The 25,709-nt window shown below is 59.8% G+C and overlaps 2 protein-coding genes across 3 annotated transcripts; both read left to right on the top strand.

The window, feature by feature from the left end:
* Positions 1 to 3,157: 3,157 nt before the first annotated feature.
* Positions 3,158 to 16,179, top strand: Pdlim2 (PDZ and LIM domain 2). 2 transcript variants are annotated; one of them, XM_048330464.1, is made up of 10 exons: positions 3,158 to 3,346; positions 4,703 to 4,797; positions 5,979 to 6,130; positions 8,086 to 8,155; positions 8,249 to 8,400; positions 9,040 to 9,100; positions 11,962 to 12,044; positions 12,226 to 12,350; positions 14,072 to 14,189; positions 15,673 to 16,179. In XM_048330464.1, the coding sequence occupies exons 2-10, from the start codon at positions 4,705 to 4,707 to the stop codon at positions 15,848 to 15,850; spliced, it is 1,032 nt and encodes a 343-aa protein (XP_048186421.1). In that variant the 5' UTR covers positions 3,158 to 3,346; positions 4,703 to 4,704; the 3' UTR covers positions 15,851 to 16,179. The 2 variants fall into 2 exon arrangements, with proteins under 2 accessions (XP_048186421.1, XP_048186420.1); XM_048330463.1 differs by lacking the exon at positions 3,158 to 3,346 and adding an exon at positions 3,761 to 4,467.
* Positions 16,180 to 21,015: 4,836 nt separating this feature from the next.
* On the top strand, positions 21,016 to 25,377 carry C21H8orf58 (chromosome 21 C8orf58 homolog). Its single transcript, XM_048330836.1, has 7 exons — positions 21,016 to 21,161; positions 22,022 to 22,494; positions 22,832 to 22,972; positions 23,083 to 23,203; positions 23,333 to 23,445; positions 23,646 to 23,749; positions 24,472 to 25,377. Exons 1-7 carry the CDS (start codon positions 21,113 to 21,115, stop codon positions 24,581 to 24,583), a joined length of 1,113 nt encoding a protein of 370 aa, XP_048186793.1. The 5' UTR covers positions 21,016 to 21,112; the 3' UTR covers positions 24,584 to 25,377.
* The last annotated feature ends 332 nt before the right edge of the window (positions 25,378 to 25,709 follow it).

The raw sequence follows: 25,709 nt of genomic DNA, 5'->3' as shown, positions 1-25,709 counted from the left end.
GTTGGGGGACAGAGGCAGTACCAGGCCTAGCAAGAGGTCTTGCCTCGAGGTTTCCTCTTGGCAGAGGCTGCCGAGCCCCGGGTTCTGCTGCTGTACGAGCTCTGCTGGCGTCGCCCCACTATTTACAGGCAAACCCGCTTGGGCCTCCCCCTGTCCCCCAGCTCTCCCCAGTGCCCGGGGTCCTTCTGAAAGGGAATGTAAAATAAATCTGAATAGCGGGGACCTCGTGCCTAAGTTCTATTCCTTTGGGGGCTGGAGAGGCCACTTAGGGTTGTAGGAATTCTTTCTGCCGTGTGCCATGCTAGGAGGAGCAGGCATATGACAGACTGGAAAAGCACCGTGGCTGTCTAAGCTCTCGGCCCAGGGGCATCAGCACGGCCCCCAAACCAGAGCTGGAGAGGGAACGTGGCCTCGTCTCTAGGTGGTTTTGATTCTGGAGCTGTCACCGGGAGCTTGCTAGACCAGACCAGAGGGCATTTCTAACTCGTCTCCAACTGTTTTCCTTCTCTGTGTTCCATTTCCACACCGAAGCTTTTGTGTGTGTGTGTGTGTGTGTGTGTGTGTGTGTGTGTGTGTGTTTATTTTCTTCTTCGGACTCAAGTCTTTGATTGTCAATTGTCAGGCAAGTGGGAGGGTGGGACACAGCTAGCCAACACAGCTATTCCAGCCTAAGTTTAGAGTGTGTGTGTGTGTGTGTGTGTGTGTGTGTGTGTGTGTATACACCAGTACTGGGGCTTGAACTCAGAACCTGAGCTCTATCCCTTTTTCACTCAAGGTTGATGTGCCTGCCCTTTGAACCACAGCTCCACTCTGGCTTTTGGGTTGCTTAAGGAGATGAGGTCTCATGGGCAGCCCTTCCCAGGCTGCCTTGAAACCCTGATTCTCAGGTCTCAGCCTCCTGGTGGCTATGATTACAGGTTGCCGGCTTCTAGAGCGTATCATCCATGGCATAGCCCACCTCCGGCTGGGCTCCTCCATATAAAGACACAGCTCCCCTCGTGGGCTGCTGCTTCGAACTGAATCCAGAGCCCGGTGTGAGCACACACGTCTACCGTGAGCATCCCAACAGACAGGCTCTGAGAACGTCCTGTCACATCACGGTTAAAGGCTGAAGTCAGATCCCTGCACAAAATCTATCAAGCGCTCCCGCTGTCGTGGTCAGAGGCCCGGCAGGAGGAAGCCACCCAGGAGTCCAGCCTTGCCCTGGAGTGGCTGAGGGTGGGGCTGCGTCTCCAGGTTCTTCCTGGAGCTTGAGGCAGTCCTCCCCGGGACTGGTTTCTAGTTCCATGAAGACAAGGAAGGGCCTGAGCCCCCCAGGGCAGTGGCGGGGACCTGGCTGCTTCCTGAAGCCGGGGGTGCGGCCTAGGTCCAGCAGTGGTTAAACAGCAGCTTGCAGAACAAGACCTACGCGTCCTTCATCCGCTCCCTCCACCCAGGGCTCCCCACGGTCTTGGCACTCAATGGGCAGGTCCAGCCCATCCTCAGCTGGGGTGGCCTGCTCCTCGGGCCCCCGCCTGCCCTGCCCTTGACTCCCTGTCTGAGCTGTTTGCTTTCCCTGCTGCCCTCATGACACACATCGGGGCTGAGACTAGTTTCTTTGGGCAGAAACCAAACCCACGCGCTCTCTTTGATGGAGCCCTGGAGCTTTATGTGCAGCCCATAAACCCTGTGCCGGTGGGCTCCTGCCACAGGCCACGCCCGCAAGCTGACCACTTCAGTGCCTCCACCGGGCACGAGGGGGCCGGAGGAAAGAGGGGTTCAGAGGCTGCTGGGGCTGGCTTACTCATCACCTGGAGGGAGTGGCTTGGACCACACCACAGAGACTCTTAGAGCAGCACTAGAACCTTCTGTGGGACAGAGCCATGCCCTGTGACCAGCCGACTTGTCTTCACCGTGGGGTTTGTGAAGTTGTAGACGCTCATAGCGTTTGAGGTCTGGCCCAGCGCACAGGGGGCACGCGATTGTTTGAATGACGGACTGGATGAGTCAGACAGACAGCTTTCTCTTCCTTGGCCTTCCCTCCCCGGCTCCTCCTCCTCCGCCTGGCCATCCTTGGACTTTGCCTATGGGAGAGCAATCTACACAACAGAAGGATGAGCCATTCATACTCGGATGACAGGGGGTAACCCAGGCTCAGGGAGCAAATGGCCTAAGGTCATAGTAAAAGGTAAATACACCGCTTAAGGCCACGTGACCCCCAAGGCTGTGCTTGCCCTGTGTCCCCAAGGAGTTTCGAGGGGGGGGGGGAGTAGAACTCTCTGGTAGAATACTTAACGCACGAGGCCCAGGTGCCACCGGCCCCAGGGGGAGCAGGTGCAGCTGCGAGGCGGCGAGGCCGTGGGTCCGGGAGAGTGATTGGCACCCAGGAGGCGGCTGTGGGAGGGAGGTGGCCTTCGAGGCGGCTGGACCGGCCTAGGCCACAGGGAGGGTGACTGTGGGGAGGGTGACTGTGGGCGCCCCTAGGTGAGGAGGGCGGCGAGGGCTGTCCTCCCAGAGGCAACTCGGAGACAATGAGTCACACCTGGGGCGGGCAGGCGAGCGCTGTGCCCACAGGTGCGCCCCGGAGAGCCCGCGCCTCCAGACCCAGGGAGGACCCAGGAGGCAGCTGCGCGGCCCCGAGTCTCCCCAGGGTGAGGGTTGCCAGGTACGGTTGTGGGGGACTCCTTGGGCAGGTGGCTCCTCTTGCTGTGAGCCCCGGGGCCCCCTGGGTGGCTGAACTCATCCCTGCCACCTGGGCTCGGGCAGAAGTGGAGAGCGGAGCAGGGCCCTGGGGAGGGCAGGCCAGGAGGGCGGGGACCCCCGCGCCACGCGTGTCCACGTCCTCCCCGCGCTGGGCACCAGCGTCCTCAGCGCGGCGGGGGAACCGCGGGGGTCGGGCCGGGAAGGGGGGCCGGGGAGGGCCGCGGATCTGGGGGTGTCCAGGCCGCGTGGGCGCCGGCGGCCGGGTCTGGAGAGGGTGGGGAAGCCCGTCCGCCCGCAGACGGAGCGCGGCAGCCCTCCGCGTCCCGGGGCGGGGAGGATGCGGGACCTCGGACGGGCGCCGGGCGCGGGCTCCGGGGACCACGCTGTCCTCCCCCGCGGGGCGCGGGGCGCGGGGCGCGGGGCGGCCCCGGCCGGGGCCCGCGCGCGCGGAGGCGGCGGCTTCCCGGGCCAGGGGCGGCGGCAGGGGCGGCCCCGGGATCACATGGGCGGAGGCAGGTCCCGCAGCCCCGGGCGGGCTCTCCCCAGAGTCGGGCAGACTCGGCGGCAGCGGGAGCCTGGCGGATCCTCGCCCTCCTCCTCGTCCTCCCTTCTTCCCTCCCCTCCCGGGCCCGGCCGCCCCGCCGGACCGGTGAGCGGCAGCCAGGTGAGCGCGCGCCCACCTGCGCGCCCGGCGCCCCGCGGCCCGGCCCCTGCCCTCCGCCCTCCGCCCTCCGCCCTCGGGGGCCTGGGCTTCCCGTGACCCGGGCGCCCCGTCCGTCCCCAGCCTGGGGCCTGCGGGGGGTACGTTGGCCTTGGGGGTGGGGGGAAGAAGGCTCCAGAACCGGGAGAGCCGGGCTGACGGGCTGGGCACCTCCCTGCGGCGCCCGGCGTGGACGGAGTCCACCAGCTGGCTCAAAGGTCTGGGAACCCCAGGGCGTTTGTGGGGTTCCAGGGATCAGCTCAGGGGCCTGGGGACCTGGGAGGGGATGGAGAGCAGGCTTGGGCGGAAGGACAAACCGCAGGCCTGGGGACCGGCAAAGGGAGCCATGGGCGCGCGCCCCCTCCCCGGCGCCCTGATAGACGGGGCAGAGCTGTGCCATCTTGGGACCTCCCTCCTGGGAAGCTCCAGGACGGGGGCTGGGCTGGGTGGCGCCCGGCTTGGCATTTCAGCTTCCTGCCTGGGTTGGCTCCTGGCTCTGGACCTAGAGGAAATCCTAGGAGGGTCTGGTCCACAGGACACTCCCTGGTCCCCCCCGAGGGGCGGTGGGTGGGAGGCGCGGGCCTCGGCCGGTAGGCTGCATGGGGCGCTGCATCGGGCAGCACCGGGGTGGGTGTGCCCTGCCGGGCAGCAGAGCCAAGCCTCTCGGCCAGGGCTGCGCAGAGGGCAGCCAGTCCCTGGGGAAGGTGGGAAGGGGGACCCTGCCTGTCTAAATCCTATTGTGAGGGGTTGGGCAGGTGGCCAGGACGTCCCTCCGACGCCCCTGGCTCCATCCCAGCGCCAATCCCTCCATCGGGCCAAATTCTTGCATAAGATGGTAGGGTCACCCCATTCCTTGTTTCTCTTCTGTGCAGACTCCCATTCTCCCCAGCCTGCCTGCCATCTGGCTCTCCCCCAGAGTGGAGAGGAAGTACTGTGTGCTGTGGGTTTGGGGGACCGGAAGCAAGCACTGGTGGTGGAGGAGGGGAGAGGGACAAAATGCTGGGGTGTCTCCTATCACCTGCCAACCTCTGCCCACCCATCTGCCAGCAAGCCTGTGTCTGGCGAGCCGCAGGGACCGTGCTGGGGTAAAAGACCAGGAGAGGGGGGACACAGAACCCCAGCCTCCCAGGGTAGGGAGAAGTGAAACTCGAGGTTGAGGGAGGGAGTAGTCACTTCCTCTGCCCCAGCCCCACCCCCACCCCAGCCCTTGCCGGGCAGCTCCTGACCCCCCCCCCCCCCAGCACCTGTTGTGGATCTTCTCCTTTGAGTGTCCCGTGGACTGGGGCAGTGGGCTCTAACCCCTGGTCCTCTCTTCCTCAGTCATGACGCTGACCTTGGACGTGGTGGGGCCCGCACCCTGGGGCTTCCGCATCAGCGGAGGCCGGGACTTCCACACACCTATCATGGTGACCAAGGTAAGTGCCCGTTCCAGGAGGTCAGGAATTACCCCTCAGCGTTACATCTGCCCTCCTCTCCCTGTCCCCACGAGTGTCTTTCCTGTTATGTTCTGGAACCTGGGGCCTGTTGCTGGTGGTTGTGGGAGCTTACGGAGATGGGGGGCCCTGTGGCTGTGGGGATGTAGAGGCCACTCCAAGAATGGACAGAATGAGTCAGGGAGCTGCAGCTCACGCCTGTAATCCCAGCCACTAAGGAGACTGAAATCATATGTATGCTGACCTGAACTAGGGAAGGGAAAGAAAACTGAGGGAGGGTGTAATAAATATGACAAGAAATGTACTCACTACCTTATTATGTAACTATACCCCCTCTGTACATCACCTTGTCAATAAAATTTTAATTTAAAAAAAAAGGAGACTGAAATCTGAGAAGCATGGTTCCAAGCCAACCTGGACAGGAAAGTCCATGAGGTTCTTATCTCCAATTGACTGCCAAAAAGCTGGAAGTGGAGCTGTGGCTCAAGGGGTAGAGCACCAGCCTTGAGTGTAAAAGCTAAGGGGCAGCACCCAGGCTCTGAGTTCAAGTTCTAATACCAGCACAAAGAAGAAAGGTAGGTAGGAAAGAAGGAAGGAAGAGGAAGGAAGGAAGGAAGGAAGGAAGGAAGGAAGGAGAGAGAAAGGAGGGAAGGAAGGAAGGAAGGAAGGAAGGAAGGAGAGAGAAAGGAGGGAAGGAAGGAAGGAAGAGGAAGGAAGGAAGGAAGGAAGGAAGGAAGGAAGGAGAGAGAAAGGAGGGGACTCTCCCTGATCACTAACCCCACACCCGTTTTGGGTGGTTATGGGACAGAGTTCCTGACCATTTCATCTCGACCTAGGCCCCGGCCCCAGAGTCATGGTGTAGACAGAGGCCGTACCCAGGCAGCCACCTGCGAGGTGTGATTTGTACGGGCAGGGTTCACGATCCCAGGGTATTTCTGAGCTCCGTTACTCTGAGCTCCGTGAATGCCATTCTGCCTGCACATTCCTTGGGAGGCCTCTGTGAGCACACGCGGGGGGGGGGGGGGGGGGGGGGGGGAGGGGGAGGGGGGCCACTTGGGCTCCGGAGGGATTAGCTGCTTAGCTGGAAAAGAGGGAGGGTGTCAAAGGTTCAGCTTCCTCTGTGTTTCCCGGGTACCAAAGACTCACCAGCTCATGCCCAATAGGTGACAGAGCGGGGGAAGGCGGAGGCCGCTGACCTCCGGCCCGGCGACATCATCGTGGCCATCAACGGGGAGAGTGCAGAGGGCATGCTTCATGCCGAGGCCCAGAGCAAGATCCGCCAGAGCGCCTCACCCCTGCGGCTGCAGCTGGACCGGTAGGCAGGCCCTTCACCTCCCGCCCTCACCCCTGCCATAGCCTCTCGGATGGCCCAACCTGGGCTCCCCAGACGCTTCTTTGGCACCTGTAGGAGTAGGTTCCCAGCTCTAGGTCCACGGCCCGGGAGAGGGTTGCAGGGTGGGCCGTGGCCAGCTGGGTAAAGGGGGCACCGGGCTGGGCATGCAGCCACGGGCTGGGCAGGGCGAGCTGGCACCAGCCACCTGGAAGCCCGAGTCTGACTGGTTCCCGGAGTGCGCAGGGTGTGGGCATCGAGTGGTTGAAGAGGGGAAGGTATGCCGAGGCGGGCCCTCCAGGGTCTCCGCTTCGGAGGAGAAGACTCAGGTGGAGGAGGGAAAGTGGGGGTTCATCATTGCACCCTTTATTGTCTGTGTCCATCCTCACTGGGAAGCCTTTCCAGGGAAGGCAGGCTCCTGGGCTCCTAGGATTTTGAGCCTTGAGGCCAGGGTTGTGGGGGGCACAGGTGGCTTCTTGGGGTGGGGCTTCACAGTGACTCATAGATTAGGAATGCTGGGAGATTCCCCTGGGGCCGCAGAGCCTCCTGGGAAGGCCACAACCCGAGTCTCTCCAGGCCTGGTCTGTGGGGCTGGCAGAGGCCGGCTCCCTTCGTGCCAGTCTGTCCTCCGAATGGTTGCGAGAGTGTGACCCCGGTGGGGGGGCAAGGGGGCGGGGGGGCGCGGGGAGAGTACCTCACACCTCACCTCATCTGGGAATGGGACCAAAATCCACAGGAGGGCTGAAGTCTGGGGCTGGGGGGCGGGGCGGGGGGGGGGCGCCGACACCATCTCTTCCTCTCAGGTCCTTCTTGGCTAAACCTGGGTATCAGGAAGGTGGGGCTTGCCCTGTACCCTTAGGCGCCCAGCTTCACCCCAGACAAGCCAAGGCTCTGGGTCTCTTTCTTCTTTTGCTGACCCCTTTGCGGGACCCCTTTCTTTGCTGGGCCCCTTCCTGGTTCCCCCCTCCCCACCCCAGGCTGCTCCAGCATTCAGAAGCTTTGTGGCAGGATCTAAAGCCCAACACCCCTTACTCTAACCCTGTGCTCCCCAGGAGGTAGGGTTCCTGCTGCCCAGTCTCCCTAGAAGTGGCTAGACACTGGCCAGGAGGAGGCCAGTGGGCAGCACGGGAAGGTTTCCCTCAGCCTTGCTATTCCTCACGCCAGTGCCTTCTTATTCTGGCCTCAAGCTGGCCTTCCTAGGAAAGGGCTCTGGAAAGGGATGGGTGAGGAGCCCCTCCGGCTGGCTGCTATTTCTGGGGTGTTGGGCCTGCTCCTTGCTCCAGGGGGTGGGGGGGGGCGGCTTTAACTATGTGCCTGGGAGGGAAAGGGAGCTGGTTATGGGGGAGGAGCCTGAAGAAAGGTCCCGCCCCCCCATGGCCCTTTGGAGTGGGAGAGAGTAGGCATGTAGCCCCACCAGGTTTGGGGACTTTGGGCGCCTCATCTCCCCTCTCTGGTCTTCTCCATGAGTTAAACTCCAAAGGATTCTGGGCTGGGGGCGTGGCTTAAGCAGTGTTTGCCCAGCAGACAAGAGGCCCTGGTCTCTATGCATCCCTACACACCTCTGCATGTATGGAAGATGATATGGAACCATCCATATTCCTCCTACACCCCGAGGGCTGCCCCGTGACCAAGCGCAGATAACTTGGAAAAGAAGAAGGGCCTGGGTGTTCTGTTTTCCTGGAACTCTGGTCTTCCTACTTCAGAGGGCTGAAACCGCCTGTCTTTTAAGCGTCCAGGGTAGCTGTCCATGACAGCTGTTTGCTTTGAACTTGTCAGCGTTCAAAGCCGGCAGTCCCCCGGCCTGACGTCGGGGGAGGGGATGTTTCGCTGATCTTCAGCACCGTTTTGGGAAGAGCCTGAGAGAGGGAGGAAGAGGGCTGGGGAGGGAGGAGAGCCGGGGTCTGGGACGCTTGTGACAAAACTCTGTGTTGTCCCCCCAGGTCTCGAGCTGCCTCCCCCGGGCAGGCGAATGGGGACGGCTCCTTGGAAGTGCTCGCAACCCGCTTCCAGGTGAGCCGATCCAGCCAGAAGGCCGGCAGCCTGGCCACCCCGGGGAACCGTGGCCCGACAGGTCCCACGGTCCCGTGCTCCCTCTCTCCACAGGGCTCCTCCCTGAGGACACATCGTGACAGCCAGTCCTCCCTGCGGTCTTCCTACTCCAGCTCGGCCTCCCTCAGCCCCCGGCCAGTGAGTCCCTTCACCCCACCGCCTGGCAGCCCACTGACCCCCACTGGGGAGGCGGCAGTTAGCCGCAGGTGAGTGCAGGCAGGTGTCCCGGACACCAGCCTCTCAGTAGCTATATTTAGGGGACCCTGAGATCCTCCTGTTTCTCTGGGTCAGACTGGTTAGGCCCAGCTAGCCCACATGGCTCTTTTCTTCCCCCTTCCTTCCCTCCCCCCCCCCCACCGCCTTCTCTTCCCCACTTCTGCTGCGTGCCGGTACTGGGGTTTGAACTCAGTCCCTTAGCTTTTCTGCTTAAAGCTAGCACCCTACCACTTGACCCTTAGCTCCATTTCTGGCTTTTATTTTTTTGCCAGGCCTGGGCCTGGGCTCTGTCTCTGAGCTTCTTTTGCCCAAGGCTAGTGCTCTACCACTTGAGCCACAATGCCACTTCCAGCTTTTTTGTTTTCTCTTTTTCTTTTTGAGTAGTTTATTGGAGATAAAGAGTTTCTAGAATGGCAATCCTCAAATCTCCTCCTCCTGAGTAGCTAGGATTACAGACGTGAGCCACTGGCTGGCTCTCTGTTTGTTTTAAGGTGGCTCATTGGAGATAAAAATCTCACTTTCCTGCCGGGGCCAGCTTTGAAATAAAGATCGCTAGAGCTCAGCCTCCTGAGAAGCTGGGATTGCAGATGTGGGCTGCTGGCCCCTGGCTCCATTTCCTCTCGTTGCAGTTCCCAGAGTCTCGCTGCGGCTGACCCCTTGACCTACAGAGCCCGCCCTGCCGGCCAGCAGGTAAGGCTTCCTCGGGGGAAGGAGATGCGGGTCCCCCGTCTGGTGTGGCCAGTGGTGAGGCTGCGGGCCGCTGGTAACATGGGCAGCCTGTGAGGCCATTTCCAAGAGATGACTCCCGCCCCCCCCCAGCCCCCCCACCCCCAGCTTCCTCCCTTCTCAATATGTTTCTCTTGGGCTGTGGCTGAAATAGTTTTGCTGCTGTTGTTGGGACGCGTTCCTCTGGGCTCTGGCTCCATCTCTCGAATGCATTCCTTCCGGTTCCAAGCCCCCAGCTCCCACCCCCAGCCCTGGCTTCTCCTCTGACTCAGTGTGGAGAGCTCCCCTGGGGGCTGTGGTTCTGCCCCATGTTGTCCTTGGCCTGTCCTGGGGTGGACTCCCTGTCCACGCAGGCCCCCGTATCTGCTGGGTATCTGCTGCTGACAGCTTAGTCGCACACCCTCCTCCCCCCCCCGCCCCGTGGTATTTCTCCTCCTCAAGGGCAGGGGTGAGGAGGTGAGGGAGTAAGGCAGCCAACGCCGCTGAGCCCAGCTGCCGAAGGCAGACTGGCCGGGGGCATGTCCAGCCCTGAGGGCGAAGGAGACGAGGCCCAGCTGCTGGGCTCAACCTCCAGGTGGGTTGTGCATTCCAGGCCCCAGAGCCCTTGGGGGGGGTGGCGGGGGGGGGGGGAGGACGGGAACCAGGGGCTCCGGAGAGGAAGGGACAGCTCTCTGGTGAAGACCATGTGCCTGGCCCGGGGCCAGCAGGGCATGTACTGGGGACTCAGAGATGTGTTCCTGAAACCCCTGTCTTTGAGGAATGTAAGATGTATTTGTGGAGATAAGACAAACATGCAGAAACAATTTGGGACCAATTAAGCGTTAATGAGTGTGGTATTAATTACAGAAGCAGGAGGCGTTCTGGAAGGGGGTAGATGGGTGTGTGCTAGCGCCCCAAGAAGGCCTTCATCAGGGATTTTGCTGGACACTAGAGGCAGGACAGAATATGATTTGTAGAATAGTGAGCAGTGGTCACTCTGGGAGAGGGAGAGGTGGCTACCCCTTGAGACCTGGCAGGTTTGGGGCTGCGTACAGGGATGTGCACAGCTTTAGTCAAAGATGAGCTGAGATGAGCTTGGCCTAGGGCCAGTGGAGTCTATCTGCCTTCCTTCCTGCCTTCCTTCCTTCTTCTTCTTTTTTTTTTTTTTTGCCATTCCTGGGGCTTGAACTCAGGACCTAGGCTTCTTTTTGCTCAAGGCTAGCACTCTACCACTTGAGCCACAGCTCCACTTCCGGCTTTTTCTGTGTATGTGATGCTGAGGAATCGAACCCAGGGCTTCATGCATGCTAGGCAAGCACTCTACCACTAAGCCCCATTACCACCCTCCCTCCCTCTCTTTCTTCTTCCTACCCTCCCCTTTCCTCTCCCTCCACCTCCCTCCCTCCCTTCCTTCTTTCTTTCCTGTGTCAGTACTGGGGCTTGAACTTAGGGCCTAAATACTTCCCTTCGCTTTTGTTGTTGTTGTTCAAGGTTAGCACACTACCACTTGAGCCACAGCTCTACTTCTAGCTTTTTGGTGGTTAATTGGAGATAAGATCTCATGGACCTTCCTGCCTGGGCTGGTTTTGAACCATGATCCTCAGATCTCAGCCTCCAGAGTAGCTAGGATTCGAGGCATAAGCCACTGGTGCTGGCTGGCTTGTGTGTGCACTCTTGCTCAGCTTTTTCTGCTCAAGGCTGGCTCTCTAACACTTGAGTCACAACCTCCACTTCTGACGTTTTGCTGAGTAATTGGAGATAAGAGCCTCACAGATTTTTCTGCCTGGGCTGGCTACAAACCACTTTCTTCAGATCTCTGCTCCTGAGTAGCTAGGGTTACAGACATGAGCCACCAACATCCAGCCCATTTATGCAGTTTGGGTTTGTTTTTTTGTTTGTTTGTTTTTGCTAGTCCTGGGGTTTGAACTCAGGGCCTGAGCACTGTCCCTGGCTTCTTTTTGCTCCAGGCCAGCACTCTGCCACTTGAGCCACAGCGCCCCTTCTGGCGTTTTCTACATATGTGGTGCTGGGGAATCGATCCTGGGGCTTCATGTATACGAGGCGAGCGCTCTTGCCACAGGCCATATTCCAAGCCATGACTTCCAATTTTTAAAAAATTGGGAGAATTTGACTTCCCAAGATCTCTGCCCTCAGCCCTGCCCTCGCCAAACTGGGAGTGTCAGCCGGCAAGGCCGATGCTTCCTTCGCCATAAGCTTGCCCAGGCTCCTGCAGCTCAGTGGAGCTGGAGGGAAGGAACAAGGGAGGGAGGATTTGACGACGTGCGGGCTGGACAGTGACCAGATTTTCCAGGTTGAGAACAAATATAAGAACCAGAGATGGATGGACACAACCAGGGCCTGGGCACTAGCTCAAACTGGTCAGGTCCTTCTGGGGCAACTGGGTGAAACATGGGACCCTCTCAAGAGAAGGCTCTGTGTGTGATGCCCAGGCCCTCCCCAGGCTTGGGGTGCGGGGGGGGGGGGGACCCGATCCCTTCCCTCTAGCATTTTATGTTTCCTTGCTTCCGCTTGGCTTTTGCTCCGTGGGCTTGGGGCCTGGCCCCAGTGTGCAGCGCGGATCCATGACTTAGCAGAAGGGAATGTGCCTAGAGGATGCCTGTGTGCTCATCACCTAGTGTCCTGATTCTGACCCTGGTCCAGTCTCAAGCATCTCCGGGCCACTGCGCCTCCCTTCTCTTTTTAGATCCTCCCCCATGCTGGGTACCCTAGTTCCCTGGGCCAGGGCCCATCGCCAGCCCCTCACAGGGGCCCTCTGGCTCCCCCTGGCGTCTGCCTCGGGAACAACACGGGAGCCGCTGACTCCTCCCCACGCTCTCCTCCCACAGGCCGGCCTGGGCCGCGCTGGCGACTCGGCGGTGCTGGTGTTGCCGTCTTCCCCGGGGCCCCGGTCCTCCAGCCCCAGGCCCAGGTACCAGCAGGCCCTGCAGGGTCGGGGGGTTGGAAGGGGGGGGGGTCCTGGAGGGGCAGGAGGCAGACTGGTTTGTCCAAGAGGGTATGGGACTCCACCCCCCCCCCCACTCCCCATGCAAGTTTCCTGGCCAACACCCCAGCATCTGACACCCCATTCCTGGCCGTCCCCACCCCTGTAGTGTGGAGCTGGAAGAGGACTCGGAAGTGTACAAGATGCTGCAGGAGAACCGGGAGGGGCGGGCGGCCCCGCGGCAGTCCAGCTCCTTTCGCCTCCTGCAGGAAGCGCTGGAGGCTGAGGAGAGAGGTGAGGCCCAGGGCTGGGGGCTGGGGGTGGGGGGTGGGGGTGGGATGGGGGATGGGGGTGGGGGGGAGGGCTGGGCAGGTCCCAAGCTAAGGAAATGAAGACCCGCTGACTTATCATAGTTAATTTTGCCAATCTTGGGACTTGAACCCAGGGCCCGGGCCCTGTCCGTGAGCCACAACTCCACCTCTGGTTTTCCAGTGGTTAATTGGAGATCAGCGTCTCATGGACTTTCCTGCCCAGGCTGGCTGGGAACTTCACTCCTCCCATCTCAGCCTCCTGAGGAGCTGGGATTACAGGTGTGAGCCAATGGCACCCAGGCTTCTCAAAAGTTTCTTAAGCCTATTAAGAGCTGAGCACCAGACCAGGGTCCCTGGAACTGCATGGAGCCACCCACACTGTCCTGACGGAGCTTACACTGGGGGGCCCTGGTTACCAGATCAACACTCTGGACCGGGAAGGCGTCTGGAGAGTGATAAAATCAGCTGGAGGGTGCTGGAGGGTGTGGCCCTCTGGGGAGGACCTCTGGGAAGAGGAAGGATTCCATGACTCTGAAAGAAGATGAAAGCTTTCATGTACAGTCTGAAGATGGTGGCCCAGGGAGAGTCCTAGGCTTTTGGGTGTGGACACAGCACAGCACAGCACAGCTTGGTGTCATAGAAGGTGGCTTAGAGAGCACAGGGTCGCTGGGGGGGGAGGGGTGTCCAGTTTCACAAGACCAGCGGCTCACGTATTCATTTGTAATGGAGCAGATGTGTGTGTGGTGGTGGTGGGAGGGGGATACCAGGCGGTCACAGTCCACTTTTGTCCCCTGCGGAGCCCTGTGTGTTGGAGTGGATGGGTCTGGCCAGCTCCCAGGAAGATGCAGTTATGAGAATAGTCTGTTGCTCTTTTTTGTTGCTGGTGGCGGCGGGGGTGCTGGTATTGAGGCTTGAACTTAGGGCTTGGGTACTGTCTCCTAGCTTTTTTTGTTTTTGCTCAAGGTTGGCACTCTATCACTTGAGCCACAGCTCCACTTCTGGCTTTTTTTTTTTGGCCAGTCGTGGGCCTTGGACTCAGGGCGTGAGCACTGTCCCTGGCTTCTTCCCGCTCAAGGCTAGCACTCTGCCACTTGAGCCACAGCGCCGCTTCTGGCCGTTTTCTGTATATGTGGTGCTGGGGAATCGAACCTAGGGCCTCGTGTATCCGAGGCAGGCACTCTTGCCACTAGGCTATATCCCCAGCCCCACTTCTGGCTTTTTGGTGGTTAGAGCTCAGATTAACTTTTCTGCAAGGACTGGCTTCAAACAGCGCTCCTGGGATCTCAGCCTTCTGAATAGCTAGGATTACAGACGTGAGCTGGCACCCGGCCATCTTAGCATCCTCACTGGCTTGGATGCACAAAGACATGGCGGTTCTGCCAAGACCCCGTATTCCTGTCCGTTCACGGCACTGTGATTGGACCACAAGAGAAGGAATGCCTGCCTGGATGCGGGCCCTCAGCAGGGGCCTTCCTGGTGACCTTGGCTGTGGCTAGGCTTCACGCTCTCCACCAGCCTCCATCACACATCTGGCCCGGTCCCTTTTCTTCCTGCCAGCCTGTTTGCACAGCCCCTGGCACTTCCGGGATTCCTGGGAAAGTGTGCCTTCGGCACCAGGTCCGGGAGCAGCCCCGGGAGGAAGCAGCGGGGCACCCTCACTGTGGCTGGGCCCTGCTCTCACGCATCTGCCCCCTGCCCCTCCAGGTGGTGCACCTGCCCTCCTGCCCAGCTCACTGAGCCCTCAGGCCTCCCTGTCTACCTCCAGGGCCCTGGCCACCCCACCCAAGCTCCACACCTGTGAGAAGTGCAGCACAAGCATCGCGTGAGTACCCCAGGGCTGGGGACTGGGGGGGTGGGGTGTGGGAGGGTACCACTCAAGGGCCTGGAAGGGGTGGCTGGCAAGTGGCTTTGTTCTGGGCTGTTCCAGCCATCTCCAAATGAATGGCTGGCTAGCTGCTTCCTGTCTTCCACCCCCCCCCCCCCCCCATCTCCTCCTCCTCACTTCCTCCCCTCTCCCCAGGGGAATGAGAAATGCTACTACTTTGGGCTTTTCTTCCATCATCTCCAAGCCACTGGGAATGTGCCCTGGATGAGGCCCTCCTCCTGGAGAAGCTCGCCCTCCCCACCCTCTCTCTGTGGGGCGGGCTCCATTTCCTATAGGTTTACTCATTTTTCTCACTGGTTAGCATGTGGGTGCAGCCCCTTGCGATGAAGGTAGATGAAAGTCCTGTCGACTCCCTGCCCCCCCAGGTAAATACCCCCGTGCCAGCCTGGAGCGTCAGGTGACTTGATTTGGGCTTGCCATTCTAGGCTGTAGCTTTCTTACCAGCAAAATGAGATGGTGCCCAGGTCTGCCTTGAAGCAACCAGGACAGAATCCACACCCTTTCTTTGTCTCGGGAGATCTGAGCGGTCTGCGTGGGGAGGAATGGCTTTACAAATTCTTAATTAGGAGTCCGCGTGGGGCGTGTGAATCAGTGTATGTGTGTACTGGTGTGTGTCACGTGTCGGTGTGTGTGTTGTGTATGGCTGCATGTGTCAAGATGTATATGTGTTATATGTGTACTGGGTGTGCATATCAGGTGATGTGTGTTGGAAGGTCTGCATGTCAGGATCTGTGTGTATTGTGTGTATGTATAGGTGTTGAGTGTGCGTTGGGTAGGTGCATGTGTTGGTGTATGTGTTGGGAGTGTGTTATGCATTGGGAGTATGTGTGTGTGTTGGTGTGTTTATATGGGTTGGGATGTGCGTATGTGGTGTGTGTGTTGGGGTATGTATGTGTGTCTTGATATATATGTTGGGATGTGAATATGTGTTATGTGCTACAAGTGTGTGTATATGTTGATATGTATAAGGTTTATTAAAGAAGCTAGCCGATAAAGGAGAATACCATGCGGTATTCAGGCAGGAGAGAAAAGTGTGTTCCAGAACTGCTGGTCCCAGGCCGAGATGATGCATGGCCGGGAGCGAAGGGGCGACCTACTGCCGGCCAGGCCTTCCCTGGGGCGGGGGCGGGGAGGGGTGGCCAGGTGAGGGGTAGTGGCTGCCTCTCGGATGCCAGTTGCCTAGGTAACACAGGTACTGGGTGGAGACTTTGGACATGGGTCCCTCCGGGCTTACAGTCTGTATGTGTGTGTTGGGATGTGTACACGTGTTGGTGTTGTCAGTGTTGGGGTGTTTGTTGGAATGAGCTTGGGAATGATCTGAGAAGCTGGCTGGGGACCGGGCCCCTGGGAGTGGAGTCCTCTTCACTTGGCCACCCATCCTGCCCCTGTCCTGACACGGCTGGCCGCTTCTCCTCTGCAGGAGCCAGGCCGTGCGCATCCAGGAGGGGCGGTACCGCCATCCCAGCTGCTACGCCTGTGCCGACTGCGGCCTCAACCTGAAGATGCGCGGCCACTTCTGGGTGGGCGACGAGCTGTACTGCGAGAAGCACGCCCGCCAGCGCTACTCCCCGCACGCCGCCCTCAGCTCCCGGGCCTGAGCCCCACCGTGCTGGGCCCGTGGGACGGCCGTGGGGGGGACGATGGTGGGTGGTGGCTCTTACGTGAACTGTGGAGGCCCCGGGCCCCTTGGTCCTCGCTGGGTGAGGCCACAGACTGGGGTGCGGGTCCTGAGAGCGGCCCTGCCCTGCTTGGCCTTTTCTCCTGCGGGACAGGCCTAAGTGGCCACTGCCTTTGCTACCGGTGTGTACAGGGTGGGGCAAGGTGGAAGTATCTAGAAGAAGGGTGGGGCCTTGGCTGATGATAGTCACGGTGCAAACATTCTGACATTTAAGTTCTATAAATATGTATCCATAGACAAAAATCAAGTGTCCCCCCCCCCCCCTTTATTCCTGGGTAGGCGTGGATCCTTGCTGCAGAGTTGGGAGTCTGTGTTGCCTTCCTTCCTGTCTTCCTCCTGTCTCCTCTCCCTCAGTCCTTACTTGCCTGGCGCCCCCTACCGAGCATGCCCCACAACAGAGGCTTGCTTCTTTAGGGTGTTGGGGTGTGTGTGTGTGTGTGTGTGTGTGTGTGTGTGTGTGTGCGCATGTGCACATTTGCTTCCTTAATCATTACTTCTGTAAAGATGCCATTTTCTGGGGATGATTGTCTCACTGGGAGCTGGAAAGGGGCAGGAACAGAGGTCCAAAAGGCCTTGGGACGAAGAGGTTTTGTCATCAGCAAAGAGTGGGCCGTCCTAAGCCCTCCCTCGCCTTGACTTGAATGCCATCAACTCAAATACTGATGTGGTTAGATGAGCTAGATGACCAGGAGAGGGGACCTGGTGATGGTGGTGGTGGTGGTGGGGGGGTGGCAGAGGGGCGTGACTTTGAAACACCTGCCTACATCTGCTTGTTTCTGGTCCCTGGGACACTTGTTGGCTGGCTTCTTTGATTGGAAAATGGGCATAGCCAGTGCCCAGCTTATCTGCTCTGGGCAGGGTGCATTTGTGTGGCAGGGGGCCGGGGATTTCCTCCAGGCCTTGATTTATGGCCCGACTCACCAATTATCAAAAGACATTTCAGAAAGTTCTCCAGGGTGTTGCTGGATGTTCCAGCCCCACCCCCAGACACCAGAGAGAGAGACGGCAACCGCAAGCCTTGCTTCCACAGAGACCAAAGCTGGCAGCCTTTGGGGAAGGAGTCTTTGGCAGTCTGTGTTGCCTCTTCAGACACCTGTGGATATAATTTACACCTTGATATAATTGTCTCACCTCTTGCCTGGATGTCTGCCCGAGGACGGGCCTTTATTTTTTATGGGACAGAAAAATAGCCCGTCTGACTCAGGAGTCTGTGGGGCCGGTCTGCTGGGAAATGGGGTGGCCTCTTTGGCGCCACCTAGTGTCTGGTGTCTCTCATGGCAGGGGAGAGTGCTCAGAAGTGGAATTCTTTCAGTTCACTGGTAAATACTATGCAGTACTTGGGCTTTGGCACAGTAGGAATGCAGACAAATAAAGCACTTCCCCTGCTTTCCTGGAGACAAGGGCAGCTATCAAGCGGATGCGAGTGATGTAACACAGCAGTAAATGCTAAGGGCTATCTTGAAGCACACAGGGAGTCCAGTGAGTCCAAAACAGTGGCCATCTATGGGAAAGTTTGGCCAGAAGAGAAATACTGAGAGGCCAGGTGACTGGCGCTGGATACTTGGCTTGGGGTAGTGGCTACCAGGGATGCTGAGCTCAGACTAAGGGAGGAGCCTTGAATATGGGTGTGGCTTAAACTTTACCTGAAGGTTCTGGGGGCACATTAAAGTGTTACACCAGGAAATGACGGGTTGGGAAGAGTAGATGTAAGTATTGCTATAGTTAGATCTCCACCTGTAACAAACTGTGTTTGCCAATGGTGTCACGGGAGTGTCCAGGAAGAGAACAAATGGGGACTGAGGACAACTGGAAAACGAACACGCCAGTGGGCTTGTGGATGTTGCTGGAAGGCTGAATGGATCCCAGCCAACATTCGTCATGGCCCTTGTTTGTTGTGTGTAACAGCTGGCTGCTATCCTAAGGTATTGCTCCTAAGTTCTCTGTGCCCCCCAGCCAGCCCAGGCTTGAGAGTGTATCCTTCTGGAAGATGGAGTCATTAGTCCAATCAGTGTGTCAGGACACAGGGTAGGGCGAGGCTCTGACCCTTTACCCCTGACCTTATCACCACCCCAAGCCAGGCAGCCATGAACACTGACCCGCTCTCACCCACACTGCCCATCTGTGCCACTGTACTTTGTACTTTTTGCATTTGGGAAAGTAAGCTCAGAAATGACAGATTAGACCTAGTGGCCAAGAGAGCATCTAATAGCGCCCCCTGTGGACAGAGTTGGAAAAGTGACATTTTCCCAGATACACAGCTAGGTAACAATAAAGGCTATTAACCTGCCAGGACAACTTTGGATGAACTGAGGATACTGAAGATGCTCGCACTGCATTCTCACAGCTCTAAGATAAGCACTGTATCATCCTTGGTCTACAGTCGAAGAAACAGAGGTGGCTAAGTTACTGGTCCGAGGTCTCCTGGTTAGAAGGGGAAGGGCCCTGGAATGGAATCAAAGCTGGCCTCCAGATCCCTGGCTTCCCCTTCCCCAGGGGCAAGGCCATGGACAGGCAGCTGGGCAGATGACCCTGCTTGGGCCATCTTCTGGCCCAGGTCATCTTCCAGCATGGGGCAGAGGGGCGTGATTTCCTTTGTGGAAGAGGCAGGAAAAAGAGATGGCAGAGGTAGTGACTGGTCAAGGCAGGGCCTTCTGATCCGTGAAGGACCGGTGGGGCTCTGGGCCGGTCAGTCAGTCCATCAGAAGATAAAGAGAAGTAAGTGACCAGTCAGTCCCCATGGGGGCTCTGGCTGCCCAGATCTGGCTTGGTTGGAGGGGAAGATGGTGGCTGTGTGTGGGTTCTTTGAGCCACACACAAAGCCTTGTGCTGAGGCACTACATTCCTACTGCCTGGGCTTCCTGTTTTCAGATGCATTCCAGCCCCAGAGTCACCGCGGAGACTGTTTGGAATCCGGCCCCACATTCTCTAAATTCAGGGTGGTTCTGAGCAAAGGCTTCCTCCCTTTACCTCCCCCATCCTCTTGCCCACGAGGAAGTCACCTGGCAGGCTCAGGCAGGGCCTGGGGTGTTTGCCATCCCACCTCTTCTTGGACCTGGGGAAGGCAGTTCTGCCAGGCCCAGCCCCTTGTTTCTCTCTCTCTGTATTTGGAGGAGAGGGCTGGGCCATGGCTGTCTAGAAGGAGGGCAGGACAGCCAGAGACGTATGGCTAGAAGGGAAGGGCTCCCATTTACATGGCTATGGACCTCAGTTTCCCGATTTTATAAAAAGAACCTAACATGGTCTAAGTAATTTATTTGTGTGTGAAAATAGAACAGTAAAGCCCACTGAAATAGTTTTAAGGAAAGAGAAGTAGGAAAAGTGATAGTGATAGAGTGAGATATATAGTATACAAGTCTGGAAAAGGCATGACACCCCCCCACCCCCCTCTCCAACTAAGAAACTTCAGGCCTGCAATCCTAGCTACTGGGGAGGCTGAAGTCTGAGGAATGTGGTTTGAAGCCAGCCAGGGTCACAAGACTCTCATCTCCAATCAACGGCCAAAAGCCCCAAGTGGAGCTGTGATAGAGTCACAGCCTTGGCCTTAAAAGCTAAGTGACAGCGCCTAGGTCCTGAGCTCGAGCCTCAGTACCCGCGCACCAAAAAGATCCAACTAAGCTCCCTACCCCAATCGGAAAAGCGAGTCGTTGGTGGCTCCGAGTGGAGGGTGTTTGAGGAGCCATTTCCTCCAGGGGCTCGGTCTTTAACCCTGCTTCCTTCAGGGTCCACGGTGTACAGTCGTGTGCCTCTCGGGGACGAGGGTCCCCGCTGGCCCCGGCCTCTGAGGGGGGGCCCTCCTAGAAGCCGCCTGTTGCCAGCCTCCGGAGCTTCTGCTAGGAAGGTGGGGTGGGCCGGATCTTCGCGGGCAGGGGACGGTGGGCCCCGGGTATCCTGGCTGCCGGCTCGCCTGTGGCCCAAGGGCCTGAGACGCCGCCGCTCCCCGGCGGTCTGGGCCGGCGGGGGGTTCGGATGCAGCCCGGGACCCCGCACCCGGCGCTGGCTGTGGAGTTCCTGGTGCACGGCACCATTCCCAACCCCCCCCCCCCCCAGGGCCGCCAGACTCGGGACAAACAGAGGGGCCCGGCCCCCAAGCCACACAGCTGGGAGCCGGACGCCGGGTCCCGGTCGGCGCCCTTCCATCTGCCAGCACGTGGGGCTCCATTTCCTTCCGGGCTCCCGATCGGTCCCCCAACCTCCCCACCCCGCCCCGCCCCCAGCGGCGGCGGGCTCCGCGCGCGCGGGCCACAGGAAGACCCCGGGCGCGCGACCGCCGGGCTCCGCGGGCGTGGCCGCGCCCCTCCCCAGCCCCGCAGACCCGATCCCAACCCGGCTCCAGCCCGGGCGTGGCCGCGCCCCCTCCCCAGCCCCGCAGACCCCGATCCCATTCCGGCTCCAGCCCGGGCGTGGCCGCGCCCCCTCCCCAGCCCCGCAGACCCCGATCCCATTCCGGCTCCAGCCCGGGCGTGGCCGCGCCCCTCCCCAGCCCCGCAGACCCCGATCCCAACCCGGCTCCAGCCCGGGCGTGGCCGCGCCCCCTCCCCAGCCCCGCAGACCCCGATCCCATCCCGGCTCCAGCCCGGGCGTGGCCGCGCCCCCTCCCCAGCCCCGCAGACCCCGATCCCATCCCGGCTCCCAACCCGGCTCCAGCCCGGGCGTGGCCTCGCCCCCTCCCCAGCCCCGCAGACCCCGATCCCATCCCGGCTCCCAACTCGGCTCCAGCACGGGCGTGGCCGCGCCCCCTCCCCTGCCCCGCAGACCGCGATCCCATCCCGGCTCCCAACCCGGGCGTGGCAGCGCCCCCTCCCCAGCCCCGCAGACCCGATCCCAACCCGGCTCCAGCCCGGGCGTGGCCTCGCCTCCTCTCCTGCCCCGCAGACCCGATCCCAACTCGGCTCCAGCCCGGGCGTGGCCTCGCCCCCCTCCCCAGCCCCGCAGACCCGGATCCCGGCTCCAGCCCGGACTGGGGGGGGTGGGAGGGCTCACACCAGGGCAGGGGGTCCCCCAGCCCGCCCCAACACCTGCGCGCCCGCCCCGCCCCCCGCGGGGAGGGTCCGGACCGCGCCCGTCCGGCCGGGCGGGGCGGCGAGGGCGGAGCGCGGCCCGGGAACGCGGCCGGGGAGCGCGGAGCGGGGAGCGCGGCCCGGAGCGGGGCTCGCGCGGGCCGCCTGCGGGCGGACAGCGCGCCATGCTGGGCCGGCGGCGCGTCTTCGCGGTGGAGCCGCTCGGCGGCCGGGGTGAGTCGCCTGCCGCCCGGGAGCCTCGGCCCGCGCGCCCCGCCGCCGCGCTCCGGAGGAGCCCGCGCTGGGCATGGCCGTCAGCTCCCCGCCCCTCCGTCCGAATCCGTGTCCCCGAGCCTCCCGGGCCTCGGAAGTCCGACCCCGCCAGCCCGCCCACCCCGCAGCCCCGAGAAGCCTCCGGGTGGCGGCGAACCCCCGTCCTGGAGGTTTCCTGGCTCGCTTCCTGGTCCCCGACCTGGGCTGCCTGGGGGGGAACTAAATGCCAGTCCCCAGCGGGCCTGGCACGAGGGTTCTGTAGATGGGTGCTCGCGGAAACTTCATTTTCCCCTCTCACACTTTGCTGCCTGGTGAGCATTTCTTGCTTTCCAAGGCAAAGCCCCGCGCGGCTACAGCGGCCGTTGTTTTTACCCGCCCCCCCCCCCCCCCGCACGCCCGGAGACCGCATCTTGCACTCCGAGGGCCTCCGGGGAGCCGTGTGCGGACCCCGCGCCTCGTGCGCTGCGCTCTCCCGCTCTGGGAGACCCCGGAGAGCGGAAGGGTGGGGAGCCCGAGGCGCTCGGCCTTAGGCCTTGGAGGTCCCAGGCTGGCCCTAGTGGAGGCCAACCTGGGTGCAGGTGGGCGGGGCCTCCACAGACCAAAGTGGGGGTTCCTTCTTGCTGACAACTGCTGCTAGAAGGGAACACCTTCCAGACATCTCCCAAGCGGAGCTGGAGCCCCCATCTTGGTCAGGGCTGTGGTTAGCACCAGTCCTTCCTTTCCTGGCCTGGGCTGCGCCTCCTCGGGAATGCCCCCAGCGGTCGGGAAGGGCGGGGGCGAGCCGGGCGCCCTGCCCCGCCTCATCCTGCCTCTCCTTGCAGATGGGGCCATCGAGGACCTGGCCCATGGCTGTGTAGTGCCGGGAGCCACCAGCGTCTACCGACGGATCCCGGATGCCACTTGGGGTGGCTCGTTGGATTCCTGGAGGGGAGAGGGCAGGCTGAGAGGTCGCAGGAGGCCCGCCCCGCTCCTCAAACTGGCCTCCCGAGACTCAGGGGTTGAGATGGTGGTTGGGGACAGCCCCTTGGCCGCCTTTCCAGGACTTTCTCTGGAGTCTCTGCATCTTGAGCCCATGGAGAGCTCTGAGCCTGCTGCCCAGCGAGACCGGCTGCTGGCCAGCCACAAGCTGGAGCGGGCGCTGGAGCGAGCCCGCGGGGGCCCCGGGGTGCCTGGCCAGCGCTGTTCCCGGAGGTCACCTCCCCAGCCTGAGCGGGGAGCACCTGCTTTTGCCACCCAACAAGAGCCCACGGAGGCAGAAACCAAGCTGGAGGCAGGTGTGGAAGAAGCAGAGCTGGTGAGTGGCAGGCTTGGCTGGGTGCAGAGGGGGAGGAGGTGGCCCTGTGATGGGGTTCTTGGAGACTCCCCGCCCCCTTCTCCTGTTCCCTGGAGCTCTCTCGGGGTGGGGCGTTCCTTGCCCCCTAATTGATGGTTGTGTCACTGCTTCTTGCTTCACCCCACTCGTAGCTGTGTGTAGCCGCCCCCACACAGGAGGTGGGCAGGTACGGGTCCCCTGCCCTGCTGGGCACTGGGGAAGCCGTATGGACGTGAACTCCTTGGATTGCCTGGCTGCCCAGGGTGGGAGGCTGATTGGTGGGCTCTAGATGCCTCCCCTACCTTACTGTGTCCCGCAGGAGGGTGGCATGGGACCCGAAGCCTGGGCCCGCCTCCCGGGGAAGGGTCTTCGCTATCTGGAGCATCTGTGCCTCGTGCTGGAGCAGATGGCAAGACTTCAGCAGCTCTACCTGCAGCTGCACTCCCAGGGGTCCCCCGAGGTGAGCGGGTCTCAAGGCAGAGTGGCCACATGGGTGGACAGGGAAGGGGCAGGACCCCTGGATTGTGATTGCCTTCAGAGGCCCTGAGCGCGCCATCTTTCCTGTCCCAGGATCCTGAGGAGGAGGAGGAGGAGGAGGCAGCCGGCCTGGCTCACTCATCTTCCCTTTCCACTGCCCCTGACAGTGGGGTACAGGGGCTAGAGGAACTGCTAAGCCAGACGAAGGAGGCAGGTGAGGGGCATTGTGTCTCCCTGTGTCTGCTTGTTCAGGGGCCTATCGGGAGACCCCCCCCCCCCAGCTATAGTTCAGTGGGGGTGGCTCCCTGACTCTGGTCCTGGGTATGGGGCTCTCTTTCTGAAGGAACAGAGGCAATTTCAGCTCCAAAGCTGGAGATGCTCAGCCCCAGCCTTCCCAGGCTGTCAGAGGCCCCCGTGGAATCAGCTCGCACCTTCCCACCCTCCCGCAGACACAAGGTAATGATCAGCGATGGGTGGAGGTGATGGGACGGTCGGGATGTGTGGGAATCCCAAAGGTAGGAAATTTTAGGCAAGTGACAGGAATTTCTGTTTGGAGGAAATGATGTGTCCTGGTTATGGTGACAGCTCTCCCTGGGAGCTTCATCTCTATCTATCTGGTGGAGTTCTGTGGTGACCTATTGCCCTCTGGTCATCAGGATCTCTCCCACTGGGACAAGGTCAAGGTCTTGCTCAATCGGATCCGCTGGCGAAGCGCTAGACACCCTGAGCCCCCTGTCCCTCCTGATGGTTCTGGTCCCAGGTGAGTCCTGTGCTTGCTCCCCGTCAGAGCAGGAGGAGGGGACTAAAAAAAGACCAGGATGCTGAGCTTCTCCTGCTGGTTGTTGTTGTGTGAGTGTGTGTGCGTGTGTGCACTGGTACCATTAAACTCAGGGCTTTGTACTTTTGCCCAGCTTTCTTGTTTAGGGCTAGGACTTCACAGTGGAACCACACTTCCGCTCCACAAGTGGAGTCTCACGGGCTGCCCAGGCCGGCAGGTCCCAGCCTCCTGATGAGCTGGGATTACAAGCAGGGACTACGGGTGCCTGGCTAGTTGGTGTCTTTGTCTCTGTGCAATCTGAGAGACATAGACACTGTTTTACGGGTGCTGGAAGGAGCAGAAAATTAAAATGGACCAGTTACAGGTTATGAGGCTGGGGACTAGGCAGGGTTGGGGGGGCAGTAGCTTTCCCAAAGCTATAGTATAAGTTAGGGATAGAACCAGGACCATATGAAGGGAAATAGCTCCATTGAAGCCCAGTAATCCTTTCCCCCTTGATACTGAAATTTAGGCCATTTTCTGGGTTTATGGGGAGAGCAAATTAGAGACACACCTAAAGTATTTCACGGTGGACAAAGTCTGTCATGTGTGGGAACCATACTGATTTTTCCAAGGAGAAGCAGCACCAATTTAATATCTCTAGCTTCTTCATAGAGTGTTACTCCATGGATTTCGGGGCTGTTTTATCTTTTTCTTTTCCACAGAATTGAGCCCAAGGATCTCTCTGAAATGCCTCCATGCTGCCCCCACCAAAAGACCTTTATGCCATCATTAATGATTAAGAAGTCACGAGCAAAAAATCTTTCTGTTTGCTGAGAACTCTTGGGGCGTCTGGTGGTCCTGAATGCAAGAAATTTGCTATGAGTCTTCTGTGCCAAGTTGCCTTGTGGCTGCTTCTTCATACTGCCAAGAACAGTTATAAATGCTTGCCCCTCTATTAGTAAGGGCCAAATTTCTCTCTTCTGAGCAGCTTCACAGAGGAGCCCTGGTTGTCCAAGAAGCCCCAAGGCTTGCCAGCCCCAGGCCCCCTCCTCCTTTCCGGAAGTTCAGAAGACATGAACTAATGTATCAGGAGTCCATAAATTATGTATGGCATGGTGATCTGTATGTGCCCTTCGTATTGCAGATGTGTGTTTATGCATAATGTATGTACATCCTTGTGGACCGTTATTGTCAGTTGGCTGGAATCATCCTATAACGTGTCAGTCTTCTAGGGAAGTAACTGGAAGGATGGAGCTGACCTTCATTTCACATTGGCCAGTGACTGATCTGGATTTCTGCCTTCCTCTTCATCCCTGAATTGGCAGCCCTCAAACATGGAACTGTGCTGTTTTAGCTGCCTCCCTGTTGAACCTTGGCCCTTGGAGAGGAGCAGGGGCTTGTGGGGGACCACAGAATAACTTTGAAGGTCAATTCGAAGCCCCTCTCCATACTAGCTTTTCCATGTCAGAGCTGAACGAACCCAGACATGTACACTCGCTTTTTAGACCATGTCAAACAAAACAAAACAATCTCTTAACTTCTGAGCCACAGCTTCCTACTTGGGATTAAAACTGCCTGTCCTACCTACCTCACAAGCTTGTTAGGAGGATAAAGTGACACTGAACTCTCCAAGTGTGCTGTGAATGTTGAGTGACCAGGGAAGGGGAAGGGGAGGGCGAAGAGGGGAGGTGCTGGGGCAGGCCGCACTGGAGGCAGGGAGGGGCTAGGGAAGGTCAGTTGAGGGCTGGGGTTATTGATAACGGGCATTAAGACGGCAAGACATTGACCAAGCAGCCCCATTGAGGTCTTTGCAGGTGTCATATTTGAGGATTAGGGCAGGGATCCTGCCCCACTGACTCCCCAGGGCTGCCGTGGGGTGCGTGCAGTCAATGGAGGGGGCCCCGTAGGGATCCCGGGTTTGAGTCACAAGAATGGCTCCCCGAGGTTCCACCTGTCAGAC

The sequence above is a fragment of the Perognathus longimembris genome, chromosome 21 (assembly GCF_023159225.1).
Source record: "Perognathus longimembris pacificus isolate PPM17 chromosome 21, ASM2315922v1, whole genome shotgun sequence".
NCBI classification, from domain to species: Eukaryota; Metazoa; Chordata; class Mammalia; order Rodentia; family Heteromyidae; genus Perognathus; species Perognathus longimembris.
Note: the sequence above shows the minus strand (reverse complement) of the source record. Positions and strands in the feature narration are given on the sequence as shown.